The sequence below is a fragment of the Lutra lutra genome, chromosome 2 (assembly GCF_902655055.1).
Source record: "Lutra lutra chromosome 2, mLutLut1.2, whole genome shotgun sequence".
Classification (NCBI taxonomy): Eukaryota; Metazoa; Chordata; class Mammalia; order Carnivora; family Mustelidae; genus Lutra; species Lutra lutra.
The window spans coordinates 41,985,682-42,006,222 of NC_062279.1; the positions used below are offsets into that span (position 1 = coordinate 41,985,682).

The 20,541-nt window shown below is 39.0% G+C and overlaps 1 protein-coding gene and 1 pseudogene across 1 annotated transcript; one reads left to right on the forward strand and one right to left on the reverse strand.

Annotated features, from left to right (window-relative positions):
• Window positions 1-222: 222 nt before the first annotated feature.
• On the forward strand, window positions 223-1,247 carry LOC125093991 (dnaJ homolog subfamily C member 17-like). Its single transcript, XM_047719782.1, has one exon. It carries the CDS (start codon window positions 243-245, stop codon window positions 1,155-1,157), a length of 915 nt encoding a protein of 304 aa, XP_047575738.1. The 5' UTR covers window positions 223-242; the 3' UTR covers window positions 1,158-1,247.
• A 2,324-nt stretch (window positions 1,248-3,571) lies between these two features.
• Window positions 3,572-4,525, reverse strand: LOC125094033 (olfactory receptor 2T33-like; annotated as a pseudogene).
• Window positions 4,526-20,541: the final 16,016 nt, after the last annotated feature.

A 20,541-nucleotide genomic window follows, 5' to 3' on the forward strand; every position in this document is an offset into this window, starting at 1 on the left:
AGAGTATTACCTTGAAGTTTATCTCAATATGAATATTTAAAAAATAGAAAAGCAAAAGAAAAACACAGGTAATGTATCAAAAAAGTTCAAGTTAAAAGTTTATTATGGAATGGGTTGTATTGAAACTCTCATTGTGATAGTAAATAGGTTTAAAAAATTATAAAAAAATTTTAAAAGAATGAGAATAGTGGGAACAAATTAAAAATAAATGTTGGAGTACGAATCCAGTCAGGGTTGGAACCATGGCGGTGGCCAAGGAGCTCTTACAGATGGACCTGTATGCGCTGCTAGGTATCGAGGAGAAAGCGGCGGACAAAGAGGTGAAGAAGGCATATAGGCAGAAGGCCCTCTCCTGCCACCCAGACAAAAACCCGGATAATCCCAGAGCAGCTGAGCTCTTCCACCAGCTTTCTCAGGCCTTGGAGGTACTGACCGATGCTGCAGCCAGGGCTGCATACGACAAGGTCAGGAAAGCCAAGAAGCAGGCAGCGGAGAGGACCCAGAAACTTGATGAGAGACGGAAGAAAGTGAAGCTTGACCTGGAGGCCCAAGAGCGGCAGGCCCAGGCCCACGGCAGTGAGGAGGAGGAGGAGAGCAGGAGCACCAGGACACTGGAGCAGGAGATCGAACGCCTTCGAGAAGAGGGCTCCCAGCAGCTGGAGGAGCAGCAGAAGCTGATCCAGGAGCAGATACGCCAGGAGCGGGAGCAGAGGTTGAGAGGAAAGGCAGAAAGTCCTGAAGGCAGAGGAACCCCTAAGCTAAAGCTAAAATGGAAGTGCAAGAAGGAAGATGAGTCAAAAGGCGGCTACTCCAGAGATGTCCTCTTACAGCTTTTCCAGAAGTATGGAGAGGTGCTCAACCTGGTTCTTTCTAGTAAGAAGGCTGGCACTGCTGTGGTAGAGTTCGCAACCATCAAGGCTGCGGAGCTGCCTGTCCAGAATGAAGTGGGCCTGGTTGATAATCCTCTGAAGATTTCCTGCTTGGAGGGACGACCGCAGGGTGGGAGAGACCCCAGCCACTCAGGACTGTCACAGGGCTCAGTGCTGTCGGAGAGGGACTATGAGAGCCTCGTCATGATGCGCATGCGCCAGGCAGCAGAGCGGCAACAGCTGATTGCCCAGATGCAGCGGGAGGACGAGGTGGGGCAGCCCACTTAGTCTTCTAACTGCAGCCCACTCACCCACAGCCCCCTTCTTGAACGTCACCAATAAACCTTTCTTTTTTCTTAAAAAAAAAAAATAAATAAATGTTGTACCTATGAAGTATACAGGTTTTAAGGCAATAGGGGGAGCTTAATATCTTCTTTCCCCTGATATTGGGGTATTATAGTTCTATGGGGACCCAGTGGTGGTTGTCTTCTTGGATATTTTTGGCTGGCTTTCTGAGGGAGGGACTGGCCACGAGGTTTTTAAGGCAGTCTTACTAGAGTTGAGTCCTCCTGCCCTCTATCAAGGGGCTGGGTTCTGAGGAAATAGGTTTTTCAGGCTTTTGTTCTCTGGAAGTTGCTGTTTTTTGTTTTGTTCTGTTTTGTTTTGTTTTGTTTTCTCCTGGCGGCTTTTGGAAGTTCTCCAGAGCTTTCGAGGGCAGAGGTTTAGAGGACAGAGAAGCTTCAGTCTTTTCCCCTCTGGGTGGTCCAGAGCACATAGATTCCCCCTCTGCCACTCCCCACCGGCAGAGTACATCCCTAGCCACCATCTTAGGGTTTCAGGAGCTCGTGCTTCCTTCTGTGTCCCAGTGCTACTAAAAGTGAGAGCAATATTAGTCCAGAGACCCCACTTCCAAAGTCTATCTTTGCAGGGCTACTGTCTGGGCATATCCAGACCACCAGAGAGATCCCAACCAGAGATAATGCACTGAGATTTTTCACAAGCTAGCACCTCCAAGGACCTCTCCCAGGGGAGGGTGTGGAGAGTGACTCAGACTCCTGTTGCACTGTGCGCCTGCAGGGTGCAAAAGGCTGTAGTTCTAGAGAGTGCCGGTTGGTGTCCACACCAGACTCTCTCACGTGTGCCACCACCCACATGCTCTCATGAGTGCCTGCAGCTCAGGGAACATGGCCTGGATGGTTCACTGCTGTCTCTCTGGTATGGTGCCAGCAGTGGCCATCCTAGGTCTATGGGCTTAAGCCGGTTCCTGTAACCACCCGACTGCACCAATTTCCCCTTAAGATCTTTTGTTCATTTTGAGTGCTTATAACCAGACTCCAAGTTAATGCATGTCCCCAGTCACAGGGAACTCTCATTTCCAATGGGTGGCATCTCGTGCCCCCCCCATTTTGTTTATCTTCAGATATCAATCTGACATTCCCACTCCACTTTACCTGTCCACTGGTGTCTTCTGCCCTGGTAGAGATCCCGAAGTGAATCATCCTACATCTCAGGTGGATTTCATTGGTGTTCAGAGTGTTCTGGTAGATAATCAGCTCACTTTAGGGGACCCGTTGAAACGGAGTCTCCTACTTCTCTGCCATCTTGCCCCCCTTCCCCCAAAGAGGTGGAATATTAATCAGCCATGAAAAGACTGCAGTTTTGCCATTTGGAAAGACATGGATTGACCTAGAGATTATTAGGCTTAGGGAAGTATGTCAATCAGAGAAAGAAAACTAACATATGATTTCACTCACATGTGGAATTTAAGAAACAAAATAAAAAGAAAAAAACACAGATGCAAACTAGAAAAAAATTCTTACCTATACAGAGAAACCTGGTGGTAACTGGATATAAGGTGGGGGGGATGGGCTAAATAGCTGAAGTACATTAAGAAGGGCACTTGTTATGATGAGGACTGGGGGTTCTATGTAAGTTTTGAATCACTAAATTCAAAACGGGAAACTAATATTACACTGCAATTTTACTAACAGGAATTTAAATAAAAACTTGAAAAAACTGTTAAAATTTTTCAAAATACAATAAATTGATCATGTATAAAAATGTAAATATATATTTATAATTTTTAAATAAAATATAAGAGGTGTATCTATATTTCATTTAAAAATGAAATTAAAACTAAAATTAAAAACTGAAATATAGAGGTATGTCTTTCAAAATTAAATAATAACAGTTATAGATATAATGCATATATAAACTTCCTCTAAGAAATTTCACACAGGGGGCGCCTGGGTGGCTCAGTTGGTTAAGCCCCTGCCTTTGGCTCAGGTCATGGTCTCAGGGACCTGGGATCGAGCCCTGCCTGGGGCTCTCTGCTCAGAGGGGAGCCTGCTTCCCCCTCTCTCTCTGCCTGCCTCTCTGCATGCTTGTGATCTCTCTCTCTCTCTGTGTCAAATAATTAAATAAAATCTTTTAAAAAATGAAATTTCACACAGTTTTCTTTTTAAAGATTTTATGTATTTATTTGTCAAGGGGAGAGCAAAAGCATAAGCAAGGGGAGCAGCAAGCAGAGAGGGAAACTTCTTCCGGCTGAGCAAGAAGCCAAAATGCAGGCCTCCATCCCAAGATATTCTGATCATGACTGGGCCAAAGGCAGACGCTTAACGAACCGAGCCACCCTGGCATCCCATGCACAGTCAGTTTTGTACACACTTGAAAATTGGGGCAAATAAATCTCATATTAGTTATGACTTAAGGGTAGCACACTGACCCATGCATTTTCTCAGGACTCCTTTGACTTCACTGTTCCTCATACTGTAGATGATGGAGTTCAACAAAGGAGTGAAGATAGTATAGAAGGCTGACACCACTTTATCATGGTTAGCTAACCTATAGGATTTGGGTCTCATGTAGATAAAAATAGCAGCTCCATAAAACAGTCCCACTACACAGAGATGTGAGGAACAGGTAGCAAAAGCCTTCTTGTGTGCTTCTCTAGAATGCTTCTCGAGAACTGCAGCAAGGATGAAACTATAGGAAATCAGGATAAGAGAAAACGGGACCAGAAGCATTAATACACAGCAGATGTACATCACATACTCAAAAATAATTGTGTCAGCACAAGCCAAATGCATTAGAGTAGGGGCTTTACAGAAGAAATGATTTATCTCATGTGCATCACAGAACGGAAAACTCAGGGTAGCAGCAGCCTGCATGAGCCCATCAGCTGCCCCCAGGAACCAACACCCCACAGTCATTCTCAGGCATAATTGCCAGCTCATGAGAATGGGGTATCTCAGTGGGTGGCAAACAGCCACATAGTAGTCATAGGACATGGATGCTAAGAGGAAGCACTCAGCCCCTCCCAATGACATGAAGAAGAAGATCTGTAACTGACAGCCAGCAGGGGAGATGGACTTGGTGGAGAGCAGCATCATATCCATGAGGGAGAGTTAGCCCAGGAGGAAGTACATGGGTGTGTGGAGCTGGACATCCTGGTGAATCAGGAAGAGCATGAGGGCATTGCCTACTAGAGAGGTGAAGGCAATTATCAGAACCATTACAAAGAGAAATAGGTGGACTCCTGTGTTGTTAAAGAGTCCTAGGAGAATGAAATCTGAGGTGGTGTTCCAGATCTTCATAATTTCAAACAAGAGTGACCCTACAAATGAAGAAATAGATGATAGAATTTTCATCATTTACAATGTTCTACTTCAAATACATTCTTCATGGGGTGTCGGGGGGATCACAGGGTTAAGCCTCTGTCTTTGGCTCAGGTCATGATCTCAGGGTCCTGGAATTGAGGCCTGAATTGGGCTCTCTGCTCATTAGGGAGCCTGCTCCACCCCACTCCCCCTGCCGGCCTCTCTGCCTACTTGTGATCTCTCTCTGTCAAATAAAAAAATAAAATATTAAAAAAAATACATTCTTCATGAAAATAATTTGTGTGAACATGTTGAAAATTATTCCAAATCCTCCATCTTTGTTTTCCAATGTCTTTTTAAACCCAGGAATAAAATTAATTTCACCTTTTTAAAAAATTTTCATTATAAGCACTTCTCAGGTTTAGTTTGCCTAATTAGTATAATGAAGAAAATTTCTTGATGAATTGAAGTACATTATCAACACATCTTGTGCTAACCGATATCAACATTAATGGAAAAGAAATATCCACTCAGTCATTTTAATTTGTATTTGTTTTCATCACACATAACATTCTTAGCAGCTGAATTAAATCAATGTGTTCAGCAATATAAAAGCTATGTACTTATTAATGAGAGCTATGCACTTCTAATATATCATAATGGACTAAAACCAACCAAAATCAGATAAATTTCCTGCCATTGGTCAATCTGAGAAGGCATTTTTACTTTCCAAAGAAGAGAATTTATATTCTCAGGTGTAGGGACTAGAAGGAATTAATCTGTAGATAGAAGCGTAACTTAATTTGGAATCGCTACTGTATTTAGTTTGACTTTATCAAGTTATACACTGAATACAGTAATTTCCATCTTAGAATATGTTCCCCAATGCAAGATTATGATACCAAATGAAACATTTCATTAACTGTATAAAGGGATTTTGTATAATGATACGGTTTCCTGTGAAAGTCACAGAGACACAATCTTTTTGGGGAAATGAGAAGATAAAGCTTATTAGTATCCAATATAAAGAAAATTTATTTTTTCTTCAGTGTCAAGAGAATCTAAATCTCTAAAGTTATTTTCATCTCTGATCTGCTAGTGCTGAAACTTTTGTCTCTTGTTGAATGAATAGGATCATCCTTGAAGTGATGAAGAGGCTAATTCAATATCAAAGATGTGTTCTAACTGAATGAAATTGCCTGACAGGAGTCCACCTCTTCTATGGGCATTCTATTTACCCGCATATGCCTCTAATACTGGAAAGCCAATCAAGACAGGGAAGACAGTGCAAAACGTTCACTCAGTTTCTAGCTCCATTCTTGAGCATCATCATCGTACTGACAGCTTTCTACTTCAGCATTTTATTTGGTTATTTCAAGGTTAAACACTGTAGAAACACACTTCTTTCTCACTGCATTTCCCAAAACTTTGGCATCCACACACATTCATATGTGTAACACTTGCATTCTGTACACTTATTAACTGTATTAATTCCCTAATTATGGATCTCTCATCATCTTCATGATGGCCTTCATGAAGGACATCAAAACCCTCGTAACTCATTTCTTTGACTTGAAGTATTCTTATTTCCATTATTCTAAACTCCCATTTCTGAAAAATGATAAAACTTAAAACTTGCTTAAAAGTCAGTCTGTAGGCTAATAACTGCAGAGTGCTGGGTAAATTCATTAAAATAACTTGTACTATCTTATTGATCATTTTTAAATGTACTGTCTCTAGAATGGCAATATGTATATTCACATTTTTCTGCAACCATCACTAGTTATCTATCCCCAGTACTCTTCATAATCTAAAATGGAAACCCTGTACCCACTAAAACATGATTTTCTGGTTCTTCCTGTCCCAGGGAACTGGCAACGACCATTCTACGATTCTGGCTGTATAAAATTCACTATTATAAGAATTTAGATTAGGGGCGCCTGGGTGGCTCAGTGGGTTAAGCCGCTGCCTTCGGCTCAGGTCATGATCTCGGAGTCCTGGGATCGAGCCCCGCATCGGGCTCATGCTCTCTCGGGGCGCCTGCTTCCTCCTCTCTCTCTGCCTGCCTCTCTGCCTGCTTGTGATCTCTCTGTCAAATAAAAAAAAAAAGAATTTAGATTAGTGGGATTACACAGAGTTTGTTTTTTTGTGATTGGCTTATCTCACTTAACATCATGTTATCAACATACTTTCATGTTGTAACATGTGTCAGAATTTTCTTTGTTTTCAAAGTTGAATAGTATCCTTTTGTATATATTCATGTATTAATACATTAATATATTTTGTCATAATCATTCCATCTATGGACATTTAGCCTGCTACCATTCACTACATTTCTACCTTTAAAGATAAATTTAATGGAATCCGATAATATTTTTAAATTTTCTATAATGTGAATAGATGTAGCTTAATAATATAGCAATTTGATCTCCTTTATTTTTTCCTTTACACACATGGAAGAGAGATGCATTTAGAGAATTATTACAAAACCTAAAATTACTATTTTAACAAATAATTTTGGTTGTAATACTTTTTATGTTCAAGTTTACAATTTTTGTTTTCTTTTTAATTTGGAATTATTAGTACTTAGCTTTTGGGTGGAAACAGGTTACGTATGGAGGCATTATTTTAAGGTGAAATATATGTTTAAAAATTCCATCATATCCATAAATCTAATTGTCTATTCAACACGCTAGTTTATAGTATTAATTAGTAAAGTCAATTAAAGGTGTCAGCTACATAAAATCAGAGGTAGGGAATTATATTTTTTTCAAGAAGTAATAATGTTAAATTGTTTTTTATGAAAATTGTTAACTAATTTTCAATATTATATAAAACAATTTTTTAATAATTAAAATGTTGTTAAACCTACACAAAGATGATTCTATAACATAACTCCTAACAAACTGACTATGCAAACAAAGCTGTTGAAAATAAAAATGAGAATTTAACTCATCCTGCAAATAAAATATCTAAATTGTCATCAAGTGGAAGAATGAACGTTCAATACTGACTACTGTAAGGAAGTGGAATGTTTGGTAGACTGAATTTCTTTTCTCTCTGCTATAAAACTGCTATCATTTCTTATGTTTTCAGGTTTTTTTTTTCTTAGAATCATGCTGAAATTGTGATAATGTTACTTTAAATTATTAAATAATACATTTTTCAATGAATAGAAGGCAAGTGTATAAACTCCGTTTTGCCCATCAAAGGATGAATGGATAAAGAAGATATGGCCCAAATTTATCTTGGAGTATTATGCCTCCATCAGAAAGGATAAATACCCAACTTTTGTATCAACATGGACAGGATTGGAAGAGATTATGCTGAGTGAAATAAGTCAAACAGAGAGAGTCAATTATCATATGGTTTCAATTATCATATAGTTTTGCTTACTTGTGGAGCATAATAACATGGAGGACATGAGGAGATGGAGAGAAGGGAGTTGGGGGAAATTGGAGGGGGAGATAAACCATGAGAGACTGTGGACACTGAGAACAAACTGAAGGTTTTGGAGGGGAGGGGAGTGGGGGATTGGGTAAGCCTGGTGTTGGGTATTATAGAGGTCTTGTATTGCATAGAGCACGGGTGTGGTGCATAAACAATGAATTCTGGAACAGTGAAAATAAATTTTAAAAACGGAAAAAAAGAAATGTAAAATATAGATAGATCGATATAAATAAACTTTTTGTCCCTCTCTCACAGTGTAATCACAGAAAATTTGGAGCATGCTCATAATTTTCCTTCCATATTTTTCTGATCTCCATTACCCTAATTTAACCTAAAAACTGTAATTTTTCCTCAAAATAGTGGGATCATCAATCTATTCTGTTAAAAATAAAATAGTTAACAGTGAAATCATTTACTTGACTGAATTGACAAGTTATGCAAGAGATTTAACCTGATGATTCTGTCAATTAGCATGCCTTAGGTTTTCAAACTGTGGTATAAATAACAAAAAAATATTTGTAAAACTACATAGAGAAAGTAATGGATTTGGATTTTCTGGAGTTCAGAATTGATAAACTAATTACCTAATGTTAGAGATTATTGTGGCTTACTCACATAGATAATAATAATGACATCAACAAGCTGGATCTCTATCCCCTCCAAGCAGAATCATCCGAATGCATCTCTTTGGGAGGTGGAAGGATCTTATAGTCTGGCAGCATTGAACTCACTCATATCAGTGTCTAGAGTGTCGTAAGAAGGGGTGTGGCCTGTGGACATATTTTGCTAAAAAAAAAAAACTCCTTATTAGGATAGCAGAGCTGCATAAATCTGAATCTTTGGATGATCAAAAATGTTTAATTTTCAAAGATTTTAAAAGATTCCCAGATTCCTACATTCTCTCAGAAATCTGTGATTCATTAAACTCAATAAGAGAGAATCATCTACAAGCAAAAGTAAAATGTAAATAAATGTCCATGAAAAGGATCAATTTAAAAAATACATCAAGGATGGAATTAATATGATACTGGTACTACTTGTTAATACTTTGATGGGGGTGGAGCACCTGGTGGCTCAGTGGGTTAAGTAGGCCTCTGCCTTCAGCTCAGGTCATGATCTCAGGGTCCTGGGATCAAGCCCCACATTGGGCTCTCTGCTCAGTGGGGAGCCTTCTACCCCCTCTCTCTCTCCACCTACTTATGATCTCTCTCTGTGTGTGTATCAAATGAATAAATAAAATCCTACAAAAATCCTTTGATTCAGGAGATTATAGAGTACATTATTGAGAGGTGAACTTTTGTCAACTATAGTAATTAAAATGATCAAGCCCATGGTAAGTTTTAGGTATTTTGTTTCCAATTAGACTTAATTTGATTGCTATGTTGTAAGTTTGTTAGCTTGGATCTTTATTATTTTATTTTATTTTATTTTATTTTATTTTATTTTGTATTTGTAGGTAAGTTATAAAATCTATGATAACAGCAACAACAGGGCAAAAGTCATTTATTGTCTTAAGCACTTTGCAGTTTGATTCCCTATGTGTTGTTTTGAAAGGATTTTGTTATTGCTTGTACTGTATATTCTCAGTTTCTAAGCAAACCTGGGTTTGTGCTTATATATTACCATGCTATTTGCCTTGGCTTGCCTATAGGCATTAAGCAGTACACATACTGTGATGGGCACCAGGTGTTGTATCGAAGTGTTGAATCACTATATTATAAACTAGTATAATACTATATGTTAACTAACTGGAATTTATGTGACAACTTTAATAAAGAAGATAAATGAGGATCACATAATTGACCACCTGAGTGAAAACTTCATGAAGTCAAGCTATATTATTTTCTGGTAAAAAATACAGGCTCCTAGCTAAGACTGAGAATTACATTTTAGATAGCTAGTTTCAAGTAAGGCTTTCACCAAGAGTGGAAATATGGTTTTCAGTAAGTGTTAATATTTTTCTGTTTTGAACTCTGCTGTGTCTCAGTCCATAGGGCTGTCAAACAATGCTTTAGTAAAAACAGGGTGCCACTCTCTGATGGGGCAAGCAGACTGTGTGCTATGTAGACGAAATACTCTGCAGATGCCCAGGGCTCAGGAGAATGAGGAATAGATAAGCTTCATGTCAGAGTACAGAAACCACATACCACAGAGAACTCTACTAAAAGATTATAATGAAGTTACAATGAACCGGGGCATCTAAATTAAGACCAATTTAGAACTATTTATAAGTGTGTGAACATAATTGTGAGAAATCATAAAGAGGTTATGACAGACCTCCATTTTAGCCAGTCAAAATTTTGCCACCATTCTTTCTTGCAAGCCTACAGGGATGGAGAAGTTTCTAAAAGACATAAAGACAGGCTATGCAGAAAACACCTTATAATAGGTGCTTTGAAACAGCCAAACAGCAGATACAGGAAACCACAAACCAGCAGGATGGAAGCAAAATAATTAACACCCCCCCCCCTTTTTTTTTTAAAACCAACCCCAAGGAGCACACTTGCAAGAAAGATATTGACAGGCAGGAAGTTCTCTGGGGAGTATTCTAAGTATCAACACCCATGCAAGGAAAGAAGCAGACATGGGCACAGGGAGATGTTGAACTGGGAGGCAGACCCAACCATGTTCTCAGCTACCCTGGGTGGAGTTCTGAGATGGCCCTTCCATGTGTTTCTGCAATAAGGTCCCCACAGAAGAACTCTTTGAATGTGGCCTGCTGCCAGGAAGGGGTCATGACCATAGGCTAGGGAGTTTTCCTCAAGCAAGCTCAATGCTTGCAAACTTTTTAAAATTTAAATTCATTTAATTAATATACACTGTCAGTGTATGATTAGCTTCAGAAGTCAAGTTTAGTGATTCATCAGTTGCCATAACACTCAGCCCTCATTACATCATGTTCCCTCTTTAATGCTTGCACTCTTAAGAGCAGGAAGAAGTACACCAGTCTGTCAGGAAAAGGGGAATATAAGAGCACACAATCATGTAAGGTACACTACATGAGCTAACTCCTTCAGAAGTCAGAGGGAAGGGGACTATTGGATGCCATTCACACAGCTTGGCTTCGTATAGCACAGTGCACGTGGAATATGTGATAGAATGTACAGAAAACATCCAGGAAGAATGACCAGTTCAATAAATATATAGTTTCCTTCTGGTGTAAAGATACAGAGAAGTTTGACATTTCCCCACAAGGAGCATAAACATCTGCTGGCAGGTCTCGTTTTTGGTTTAGAGAAACTGTTAGTATGTCTCTGATGAAAACATCAATCCTGAACTGGGATCCTGGAATTCTGCCCAAAAAGTGAAGGTAAATTTGATGGATAGCCCATATTTCCAATGTGGATCAAGTGTAAAGAGAAATGTACTCCATTATAAAGGTACTCCCTAGTGTCAGCTCAGACTCTGCAAAAACAGTTCTCAAAAATCTCAGGATTTTGATTTCCCTAGTGTATCATTGTTATACACTATCATTCAACTGTGTTCCCCCAAATTAACATGATCTGTATCTAAAAGCAAATGTGATGGTATTTAGAGATTAGGCCTTTACAGAAATCATGAAGTTAGTATTTATTTATTCATTAATTAATTCATTCATACTTGTTTGTTTATCTTTTTAAAATTGATTATAATTGACATACCGTGTTGCAGTAGTCTCAGGTGTACAACGTAGTGATTTGAGTGGCTTATACATTATGCTATGTTAATAGGCCCCATTACACACCTATTAAATTATCAGTGACCATTACATGTGCTCTGCCTTCTATTCTGTGACATCTTCACTCCATAACTGGAAGCCTGTATCTCCCACTCTTCACTTATTTTGTCCAACCCCAAAACACTTTCCCCCTGGCAACTATTAGTGTTTTCTCTGCATTTCTAGGTCTTATTCTGGATTTATTTTTATTCACTTATTCTAGATTACTTGTGAGTGGAATGATAGGGTATTTGTCTTTCCCAATCTGATTTGTTTCATTTAGCATAATACCCTCCACATCCATCCACATTGTGTCAAATGTCATGAACTCATCCTTTTGTTATGTCTGAGTAATTGTGCTTATATGTGTGCATTTCTGTGTGTGTATTGTGTGTACTACATTCTCTTTAGCCATCTATCTATTGATGGACTCATAGGTTGTGTCTATACCTTGGCTATTGTAAATACCATATAGTATATATGTGGCAAATATTATTTTAGTAAACATTACAGTTTGTATACCTTTTCAAATTAGTGTTTTCATTTCTTTGGATAAGTGTCCAGTAGTGGCATTATAGAATAATGTGATACTTCTATTTTTATATTTTTTATTTTTATTTTCTTAATATTTTATTTACATATTTGACAGACAGAGATCACAGGTAGGCAGAGAGGCAGGCAGAGAGAGAGGAGGAAGCAGGCTCCCCGCGGAGCAGAGAGCCCGATGTGGTGCTCGATCTCAGGACCCCGAGATCATGACCTGAGCCAAAGGCAGAGGCTTAACCCACTGAGCCATCCAGGCACCTCAGTATTTCTATTTTTAATTTTTTGGTGACCTCCATAGTGTTTTCCTCAGTGTCTGCATGGCTGCATTGTCATTAACAGAGTAGAAGATTTCCTTTTTCTCCACTTCCTTGCCAACACTTATTATTACTTGTCTTTTTGATTCTAGTCATTCCAATGGGTGGAAGGTGAGAAGCACTGTGGTTTTAATTTCTACATAGCTTATTTATATTGAACATGTTTTATTTATCTGTTGATTATGTGTATGATCTATATATCTTCCTTGAAAAAAATCTCTATTCAGGTTCTCTTCCCATTTTAAATCAGATTATTTGTTGTTTTCATGTTGAGTTGTATGGATATGATTTTTAAATATTTTTAAAATATTAACCCGTTAAGCACATATCATTTAGAAAAGTGTTCTCCCTTTCATAGGCTGCTTTTTTTTTTATTATTTGGTTTGGTTGCTGTTTTTCTTCACTGTCCCAAAATGATTATTTTCCTAAACTTATTTAAAAGAAATTACTACCTATGTTCTCTTCTAGGAGTTTTCTTGTTGTTTAACTCACATTTAAGCACTTAATCTATTTTGATTTCATTTTCGTGTATTGTGTTAGAAATTTTTCCAGTTTCACTATTTTCAATATAACTATTCAGTTTCCCCAGCACCATTTACTGAAGGGACTGTCTTTTAACTATTACATATTCTTGCCTCCTATGTCATAGATGAAGTGACTATATAAGCATGGGTTTATCTTTTGAGCTTTCTATTCAGCCCGTTGATTTACGTGTCTATTTGTGTACAATACTCTTTTTTATTACATCTTTGTAGCATATCTTGAAATCTAAGATTATGATATATCCATATTTGTTCTTCTTTCTCAAGATTGCTTTGGCTATTCAAGGTTTTTTTTGTGATTGCAACACAATTTTCCAAATTACTTGTTATTGTTCTGTAGAAAATGTCATTGGTATTTTAATGGGGATTTCTTTAAGTCTGTAGATTGTGTTATGTAGTATAAGTATTTCAACAATAATGCATAAGGAGGCATTACCTTTTCATTTTTGTGTGTCTTCAAATTCTTTCACCATTGTGTTAAGTTTTTTAGAGTCTAATTCTTTCACCTCCTTGCTTAATCTTATCCCTCTGTGTTTTATTCATTTGGGAACAATGGTAAATAGAATTGTTTTCTTAATTACTCTGCGATTTCACTGTTAGTGTACATAAGCGCAAACAATTACTCTGTGTTAATTTTGCATCCTGGAAACTGGATGAATTCATTTACTACTTCTAATGATGTTTTGTTCAACTCTCTAGTGTTTTCTATTCTGTGTATTCTGTTGTCTGCTATTGGTGGCAGTTTAACTCCTACCCTACCAATCTGGGAACTTTTGTTTCTTTTTCTTGTCTGATTGCTATGTCTAGGACTTTGAGTACTGTGTTTGCAAGGAAGTAGCATAGAGGATACCTTTGTCTTGTTCTAGATCTTTGAGAAAGAGCTCAGGTTTTCACAAGTGAGTATGTTACCAGTTTTGTTGCTGTTGTCATTATTTAATCATTTGTTCCTGAGTATGTCTTTGTTATGTTGTGGCATGTTCCCTCTAAGCACACTTTGTTTAATTTCTCTCATGAATGGATGCTTTTATTATGAATGGATTTTGTTAAATAAATTTTCTACACCTACTGAAATGATCATAAGATTTACCTTTTGTTGATGTGGTGTGTGTCATTCTGCCCCTATCAAGGGGCTGGGCCCTGTGGAAACCAATTTTTCAGGCTTTTATTCTCTGGGGATTTTTGTTCTCTGGTGGCACTTTGCAGGTTTTCAGAGACTTAGTGGAAAGCAAACTGCACCCAGACCTCCACCTCAGAGAGGACCCTCTCTCTGCTTCATTGTGAGTGGTCCAGAAACCAGAGACTACCCCTCTGCAGACTCTGCTGAAAAGCACAACCTCCCACAGGAGGTGTGCACCCCTAGTCACTGTCTCAGTGCTCACCCATGGTGCCCACTTGTCTTTGCAACCCCAAGCCACTACAACCACGATCAATATTTGCCCAGGGAGCCTGCTTTCTGTGGCTCCCTTTGCTGAGACTGCTGTCTGGAGCCCAGGCCTTGGCTGGGTGTGCTCAGTCCCAGTGGGCTGCACAACTTATGGAAGACTGCTCCTGAGGGATCCCAACCACAGGTAATGCTGGGTTCTATCATGTGTGGGCTGGGAACGTTCAGACCATACACACCTGTTGCAGAAGGCCGTGGTACTAGAAACCACTGTCTGGTGCCGACACCAGGCTCTCTCCAGCACAGGGAGGAGTGTGCTCAGACCCCACATTACCCAGGTTGCACCGGGCGTGGAAGGCTGTGGACCTAGAGACTGTTGGCTGGTGCCCATACCAGGCTGTCTCAGAGGCCAGTGGGAGTGCACCCAGCTGAGTGGTGGTGCAATCAGATGAAAATTGGGGGCTCAGGGACCACGGTCTGGAGGCTCCCTTGCATTTTCTGGCATGGGTTGTCACCAGTGTTGTCATCCTGGGAATATGGGCTTAGGCCCGTGTCCATGACCACCTGATTCCACCAGGTGCCGCTCTTTTTGAGTGCTTTTAATCAGATTCCAAGTTAATGTTGGTCCCCAACCACAGGGCATTCTCATATTGGGATATTACTTTCCAGCGTTGCTTCTGGTGGCTCCCTACAACTTATGCTTATTCTCCAATGTCAGTCTGAACATTCCCACTCTGCTTTACCTCTCCAATGATCTCTTCTGCCATCACAGATATCCAGAAGAGTATAATCTTACATCTCAGACTCATTTTATGGGTGTTCAGAGTGTTCTGGTAGATATTTAGCTCACTTTAGGGGATTGGCTGAAACACCAGAAGATAATGGAAAAGTCTCTACTTTTCCACCATTTTCCCACTCCCTCTCTATGTCTATTTTTCAAATAACTTGATTCAATCTACTGTTTTTCAATCTTCTAAAATATACACAGGATGCTGCACATATAATTTTTACAATGAAAAAAAAAAAAGCCAGTTGTTAACAGCACCAAGTATTTTCCTTATGTTTATAACAAATCTTGACATTATGCTGAATCATTCCTATCACAAGTTAGCAAAATATTAGGAGATTCCAGACAGTATGTTATTCTGTATTAAAGCATTCAATGTTAGCTATTATAATAAGCAACTTCAGTGTTTTAAGATAGTAAAGTTTTCTGATCACAATGAGATATTGTTGTTTTATATCTTTTAAAGCTGTGTACTGCATCATGTGATTGCCAATGTGTCCATGGAGAAGACAGAGTTGGGTTGCTGGAAATGACATATTTTACTCATGCCCAACCTCCTTTGCACAGATGTAATCATATAGCTATGACTTAAATTTCACAGAAACTGGAAAATATGGAAGATCAACTCGATATTTGTTAAACACTGTCTTTGGCACATTGCTGCATTTAAGTTAAAATAAATGAATTAAGTGAATGAGGTTAATACTAATGAATTATTATATTATATATTATTAAATGTGGGTAGTGATAAATCAAGGTATTTCTTTTACTCAATTTTGTCCCTTTATACAAGTATAGAATAATTTGTCTCCAAGTGAGATTTTAAAATATATCTATAAGTGTGATAGAACAGAGGAATATGTGTAAATAAAAAAAGTTAAGAGATAGACTTAAAGTTAAGACTGACCACTTTTATTTTTTTTTATTTTCAGCATAACAGTATTCCTTGTATTTGCACCACATCCTATGCTCCATGCAATCCGTGCACTCTCTAATACCCACCACCTGGTTCCCCCAACCTCCCACCCCCCGGGGCTTCAAACCCCTCAGATTGATTTCAGAGTCCATAGTCTCTCATGGTTCACTTTCCCTTCCAATTTCCCCCAACTCCCTTCTCTTCTCTAAATCCCTTTGTCCTCCATGTTATTTGTTATGCTCCACAAATAAGTGAAACCATATGATAATTGACTCTCTCTGCTTGACTTATTTCACTCAGCATAATCTCTCCCAGTCCCGTCCATGTTGCTACAAAAGTTGGGTATTCATCCTTTCTGATGGAGCATAATACTCCATAGTGTATATGGACCACATCTCCCTTATCCATTCGTCCATTGAAGGGAATCTTGGTTCTTTCCACAGTTTGGTGACTGTGGCCATTACTGCTATAAACATTGGGGTACAGATGGCCCTTCTTTTCACTACATCTGTATCTTGGGGTAAATAACCAGTAAGGCAATTACAGGGTCATAGGGAAGCTCTCTTTTTATTTTCTTGAGGAATCTAGACACTGTTCTCCAAAGTGGCTGTACCAGCTTGCATTCCCACCAACAGTATAAGAGGTTTCCCCTTTCTCCACATCCCCTCCAACATTTTTTTTTAAATGTTTAATTTTTTTATTTTTTTTTCAGCATAACAGTATTCATTATTTTTGCACCACACCCAGTGCTCCATGCAATCCGTGCCCTCTACAATACCCACCACCTGGTGCCCCCAACCTCCCACCCCCCACCCCTTCAAAATTCTCAGATCGTTTTTCAGAGTCCATAGTCTCTCATGGTTCACCTCCCCTTCCAATTTCCCTCAACTCCCTTCTCCTCTCCATCTCCCCTTGTCCTCCATGCTATTTGTTATGCTCCACAAATAAGTGAAACCATATGATAATTGACTCTCTCTGCTTGACTTATTTCACTCAGCATAATCTCTTCCAGTCCCGTCCATGTTGCTACAAAACTTGGGGATTCATCCTTTCTTTCTTTTTTTTTTTTTTACAGCTTTATAAACATATATTTTTATCCCCAGGGGTACAGGTCTGCGAATCGACAGGTTTACACACTTCACAACACTCACCATAGCACATACCCTCCCCAATATCCATAACCACACCCCCACTCCCAAACCCCTCCCCCCATCAACCCTCAGTTTGTTTTGTGAGATTAAGAGTCACTTATGGTTTGTCTCCCTCCCAATCCCATCTTGTTTCATTTACTCTTCTCCTACCCCCTCGACCCCCCATGTTGCATCTCCTCTCCCTCATATCATGGAGATCATATGAGAGTTGTCTTTCTCCGATTGACTTATTTCGCTAAGCATGATACCCTCTAGTTCCATCCACGTCGTCGCAAATGGCAAGATTTCATTTCTTTTGATGGCTGCATAGTATTCCATTGTGTATATATACCACATCTTCTTTATCCATACGTCTGTAGATGGACATCTAGGTTCTTTCCATAGTTTGGCTATTGTAGACATTGCTGCTATAAACATTCGGGTGCATGTGCCCCTTCGGATCACTATGTTTGTATCTTTAGGGTAAATACCCAGCAGTGCAATTGCAGGGTCATAGGGTAGTTCTATTTTCAACATTTTGAGGAACCTCCATGCTGTTTTCCAGAGTGGTTGCACCAGCTTGCATTCCCACCAACAGTGTAGGAGGGTTCCCCTTTCTCCGCATCCTCGCCAGCATCTGTCATTTCCTGACTTGTTAATTTTAGCTATTCTGACTGGTGTGAGGTGATATCTCATGGTGGTTTTGATTTGTGTTTCCCTGATGCCGAGTGATATGGAGCACTTTTTCATGTGTCTGTTGGCCATCTGGATGTCTTCTTTGCAGAAATGTCTGTTCATGTCCTCTGCCCATTTCTTGATTGGATTATTTGTTCTTTGGGTGTTGAGTTTGCTAAGTTCTTTATAGATTTTGGACACTAGCCCTTTATCTGATATGTCATTTGCAAATATCTTCTCCCATTCTGTCAGTTGTCTTTTGGTTTTGTTCACTGTTTCCTTTGCTGTGCAAAAGCTTTTGATCTTGATAAAATCCCAAAAGTTCATTTTTGCCCTAGCTTCCCTTGCCTTTGGTGATGTTCCTAGGAAGATGTTGCTGCGGCTGAGGTCGAAGAGGTTGCTGCCTGTGTTCTCCTCGAGGATTTTGATGGATTCCTTTCTCACATTGAGATCCTTCATCCATTTTGAGTCTATTTTCGTGTGTGGTGTAAGGAAATGATCCAATTTCATTTTTCTGCATGTGGCTGTCCAATTTTCCCAACACCATTTATTGAAGAGGCTGTCTTTGTTCCATTGGACATTCTTTCCTGCTTTGTCGAAGATGAGTTGACCATAGAGTTGAGGGTCCATTTCTGGGCTCTCTATTCTGTTCCATTGATCTATGTGTCTGTTTTTGTGCCAGTACCATGCTGTCTTGATGATGACAGCTTTGTAATAGAGCTTGAAGTCCGGAATTGTGATGCCACCAACTTTGGCTTTCTTTTACAATATTCCTTTGGCTATTCGAGGTCTTTTCTGGTTCCATATAAATTTTAGGATTCTTTGTTCCATTTCTTTGAAAAAAATGGATGGTACTTTGATAGGAATTGCATTAAATGTGTAGATTGCTTTAGGTAGCATAGACATTTTCACAATATTTATTCTTCCAATCCAGGAGCATGAAACATTTTTCCATTTCTTTGTGTCTTCCTCAATTTCTTTCATGAGTACTTTATAGTTTTCTGAGTATAGATTCTTAGTCTCTATGGTTAAGTTTATTCCTAGGTATCTTATAGTTTTGGGTGCAATTGTAAATGGGATGGACTCCTTAATTTCTCTTTCTTCTGTCTTGTTGTTGGTGTAGAGAAATGCAACTGATTTCTGTGCATTGATTTTATATCCTGACATTTTACTGAATTCCTGTACAAGTTCTGGCAGTTTTGGAGTGGAGTCTTTTGGGTTTTCCACATAGAGTATCATATCATCTGCGAAGAGTGATAGTTTGACTCCTTCTTTGCCAATTTGGATGCCTTTAATTTCCTTTTGTTGTCTGATTGCTGAGGCTAGGACTTCTAGTACTATGTTGAATAGCAGTGGTGATAACGGACATCCCTGCCATGTTCCTGACCTTAGCGGAAAAGCTTTCAGTTTTTCTCCATTGAGAATGATATTTGCGGTGGGTTTTTCATAGATGGCTTTGATAATATTGAGGTATGTGCCCTCTATCCCTACACTTTGAAGAGTTTTGATCAGGAAGGGATGCTGTACTTTGTCAAATGCTTTTTCAGCATCTATGGAGAGTATCATATGGTTCTTGTTCTTTCTTTTATTAATGTGTTGTATCACATTGATTGATTTGCGGATGTTGAACCAGCCTTGCAGCCCTGGAATAAATCCCACTTGGTCGTGGTGAATAATCCTTTTAACGTACTGTTGAATCCTATTGGCTAGTATTTTGGCGAGAATTTTTGCCTCTGTGTTCATCAAGGATATTGGTCTGTAGTTCTCTTTTTTGTTGGGATCCTTGTCTGGTTTTGGGATCAAGGTGATGCTGGCCTCATAATATGAGTTTGGAAGTTTTCCTTCTATTGCTATTTTTTGGAACAGTTTCAGGAGAATAGGAATTAGTTCTTCTTTAAATGTTTGGTAGAATTCCCCCGGGAAGCCGTCTGGCCCTGGGCTTTTGTTTGGAGATTTTTGATGACTGTTTCAATCTCCTTACTGGTTATGGGTCTGTTCAGGCTTTCTATTTCTTCCTGGTTCAGTTGTGGTAGTTTATGTGTCTCTAGGAATGCATCCATTTCTTCCAGATTGTCAAATTTGTTGGCGTAGAGTTGCTCATAGTATGTTCTTATAATTGTCTGTATTTCTTTGGTGTTCGTTGTGATCTCTCCTCTTTCATTCATGATTTTATTTATTTGGGTCCTCTCTTTTCTTTTTGATAAGTCTGGCCAGGGGTTTATCAATCTTATTAATTCCTTCAAAGAACCAGCTCCTAGTTTCGTTGATTTGTTCTATTGTTTTTTTGGTTTCTATTTCATTGATTTCTGCTCTGATCTTTATGATTTCTCTTCTCCTGCTGGGTTTAGGGTTTCTTTCTTGTTCTTTCTCCAGCTCCTTTAGGTGTAGGGTTAGGTTGTGTACCTGAGACCTTTCTTGTTTCTTGAGAAAGGCTTGTACAGCTATATATTTTCCTCTCAGGACTGCCTTTGTTGTGTCCCACAGATTCTGAACTGTTGTGTTTTCATTATCATTTGTTTCCATACATTTTTTCAATTCTTCTTTGATTTCCTGGTTGACCCATTCATTCTTTAGAAGGATGCTGTTTAGTCTCCATGGATTTGGGTTCTTTCCAAATTTCCTCTTGTGATTG

Excerpts from the sequence above, each read along its gene's own strand:
- LOC125093991 (XM_047719782.1), top strand. The coding sequence starts at position 243 with ATGGCGGTGGCCAAGGAGCTCTTACAGATGGACCTGTATGCGCTGCTA.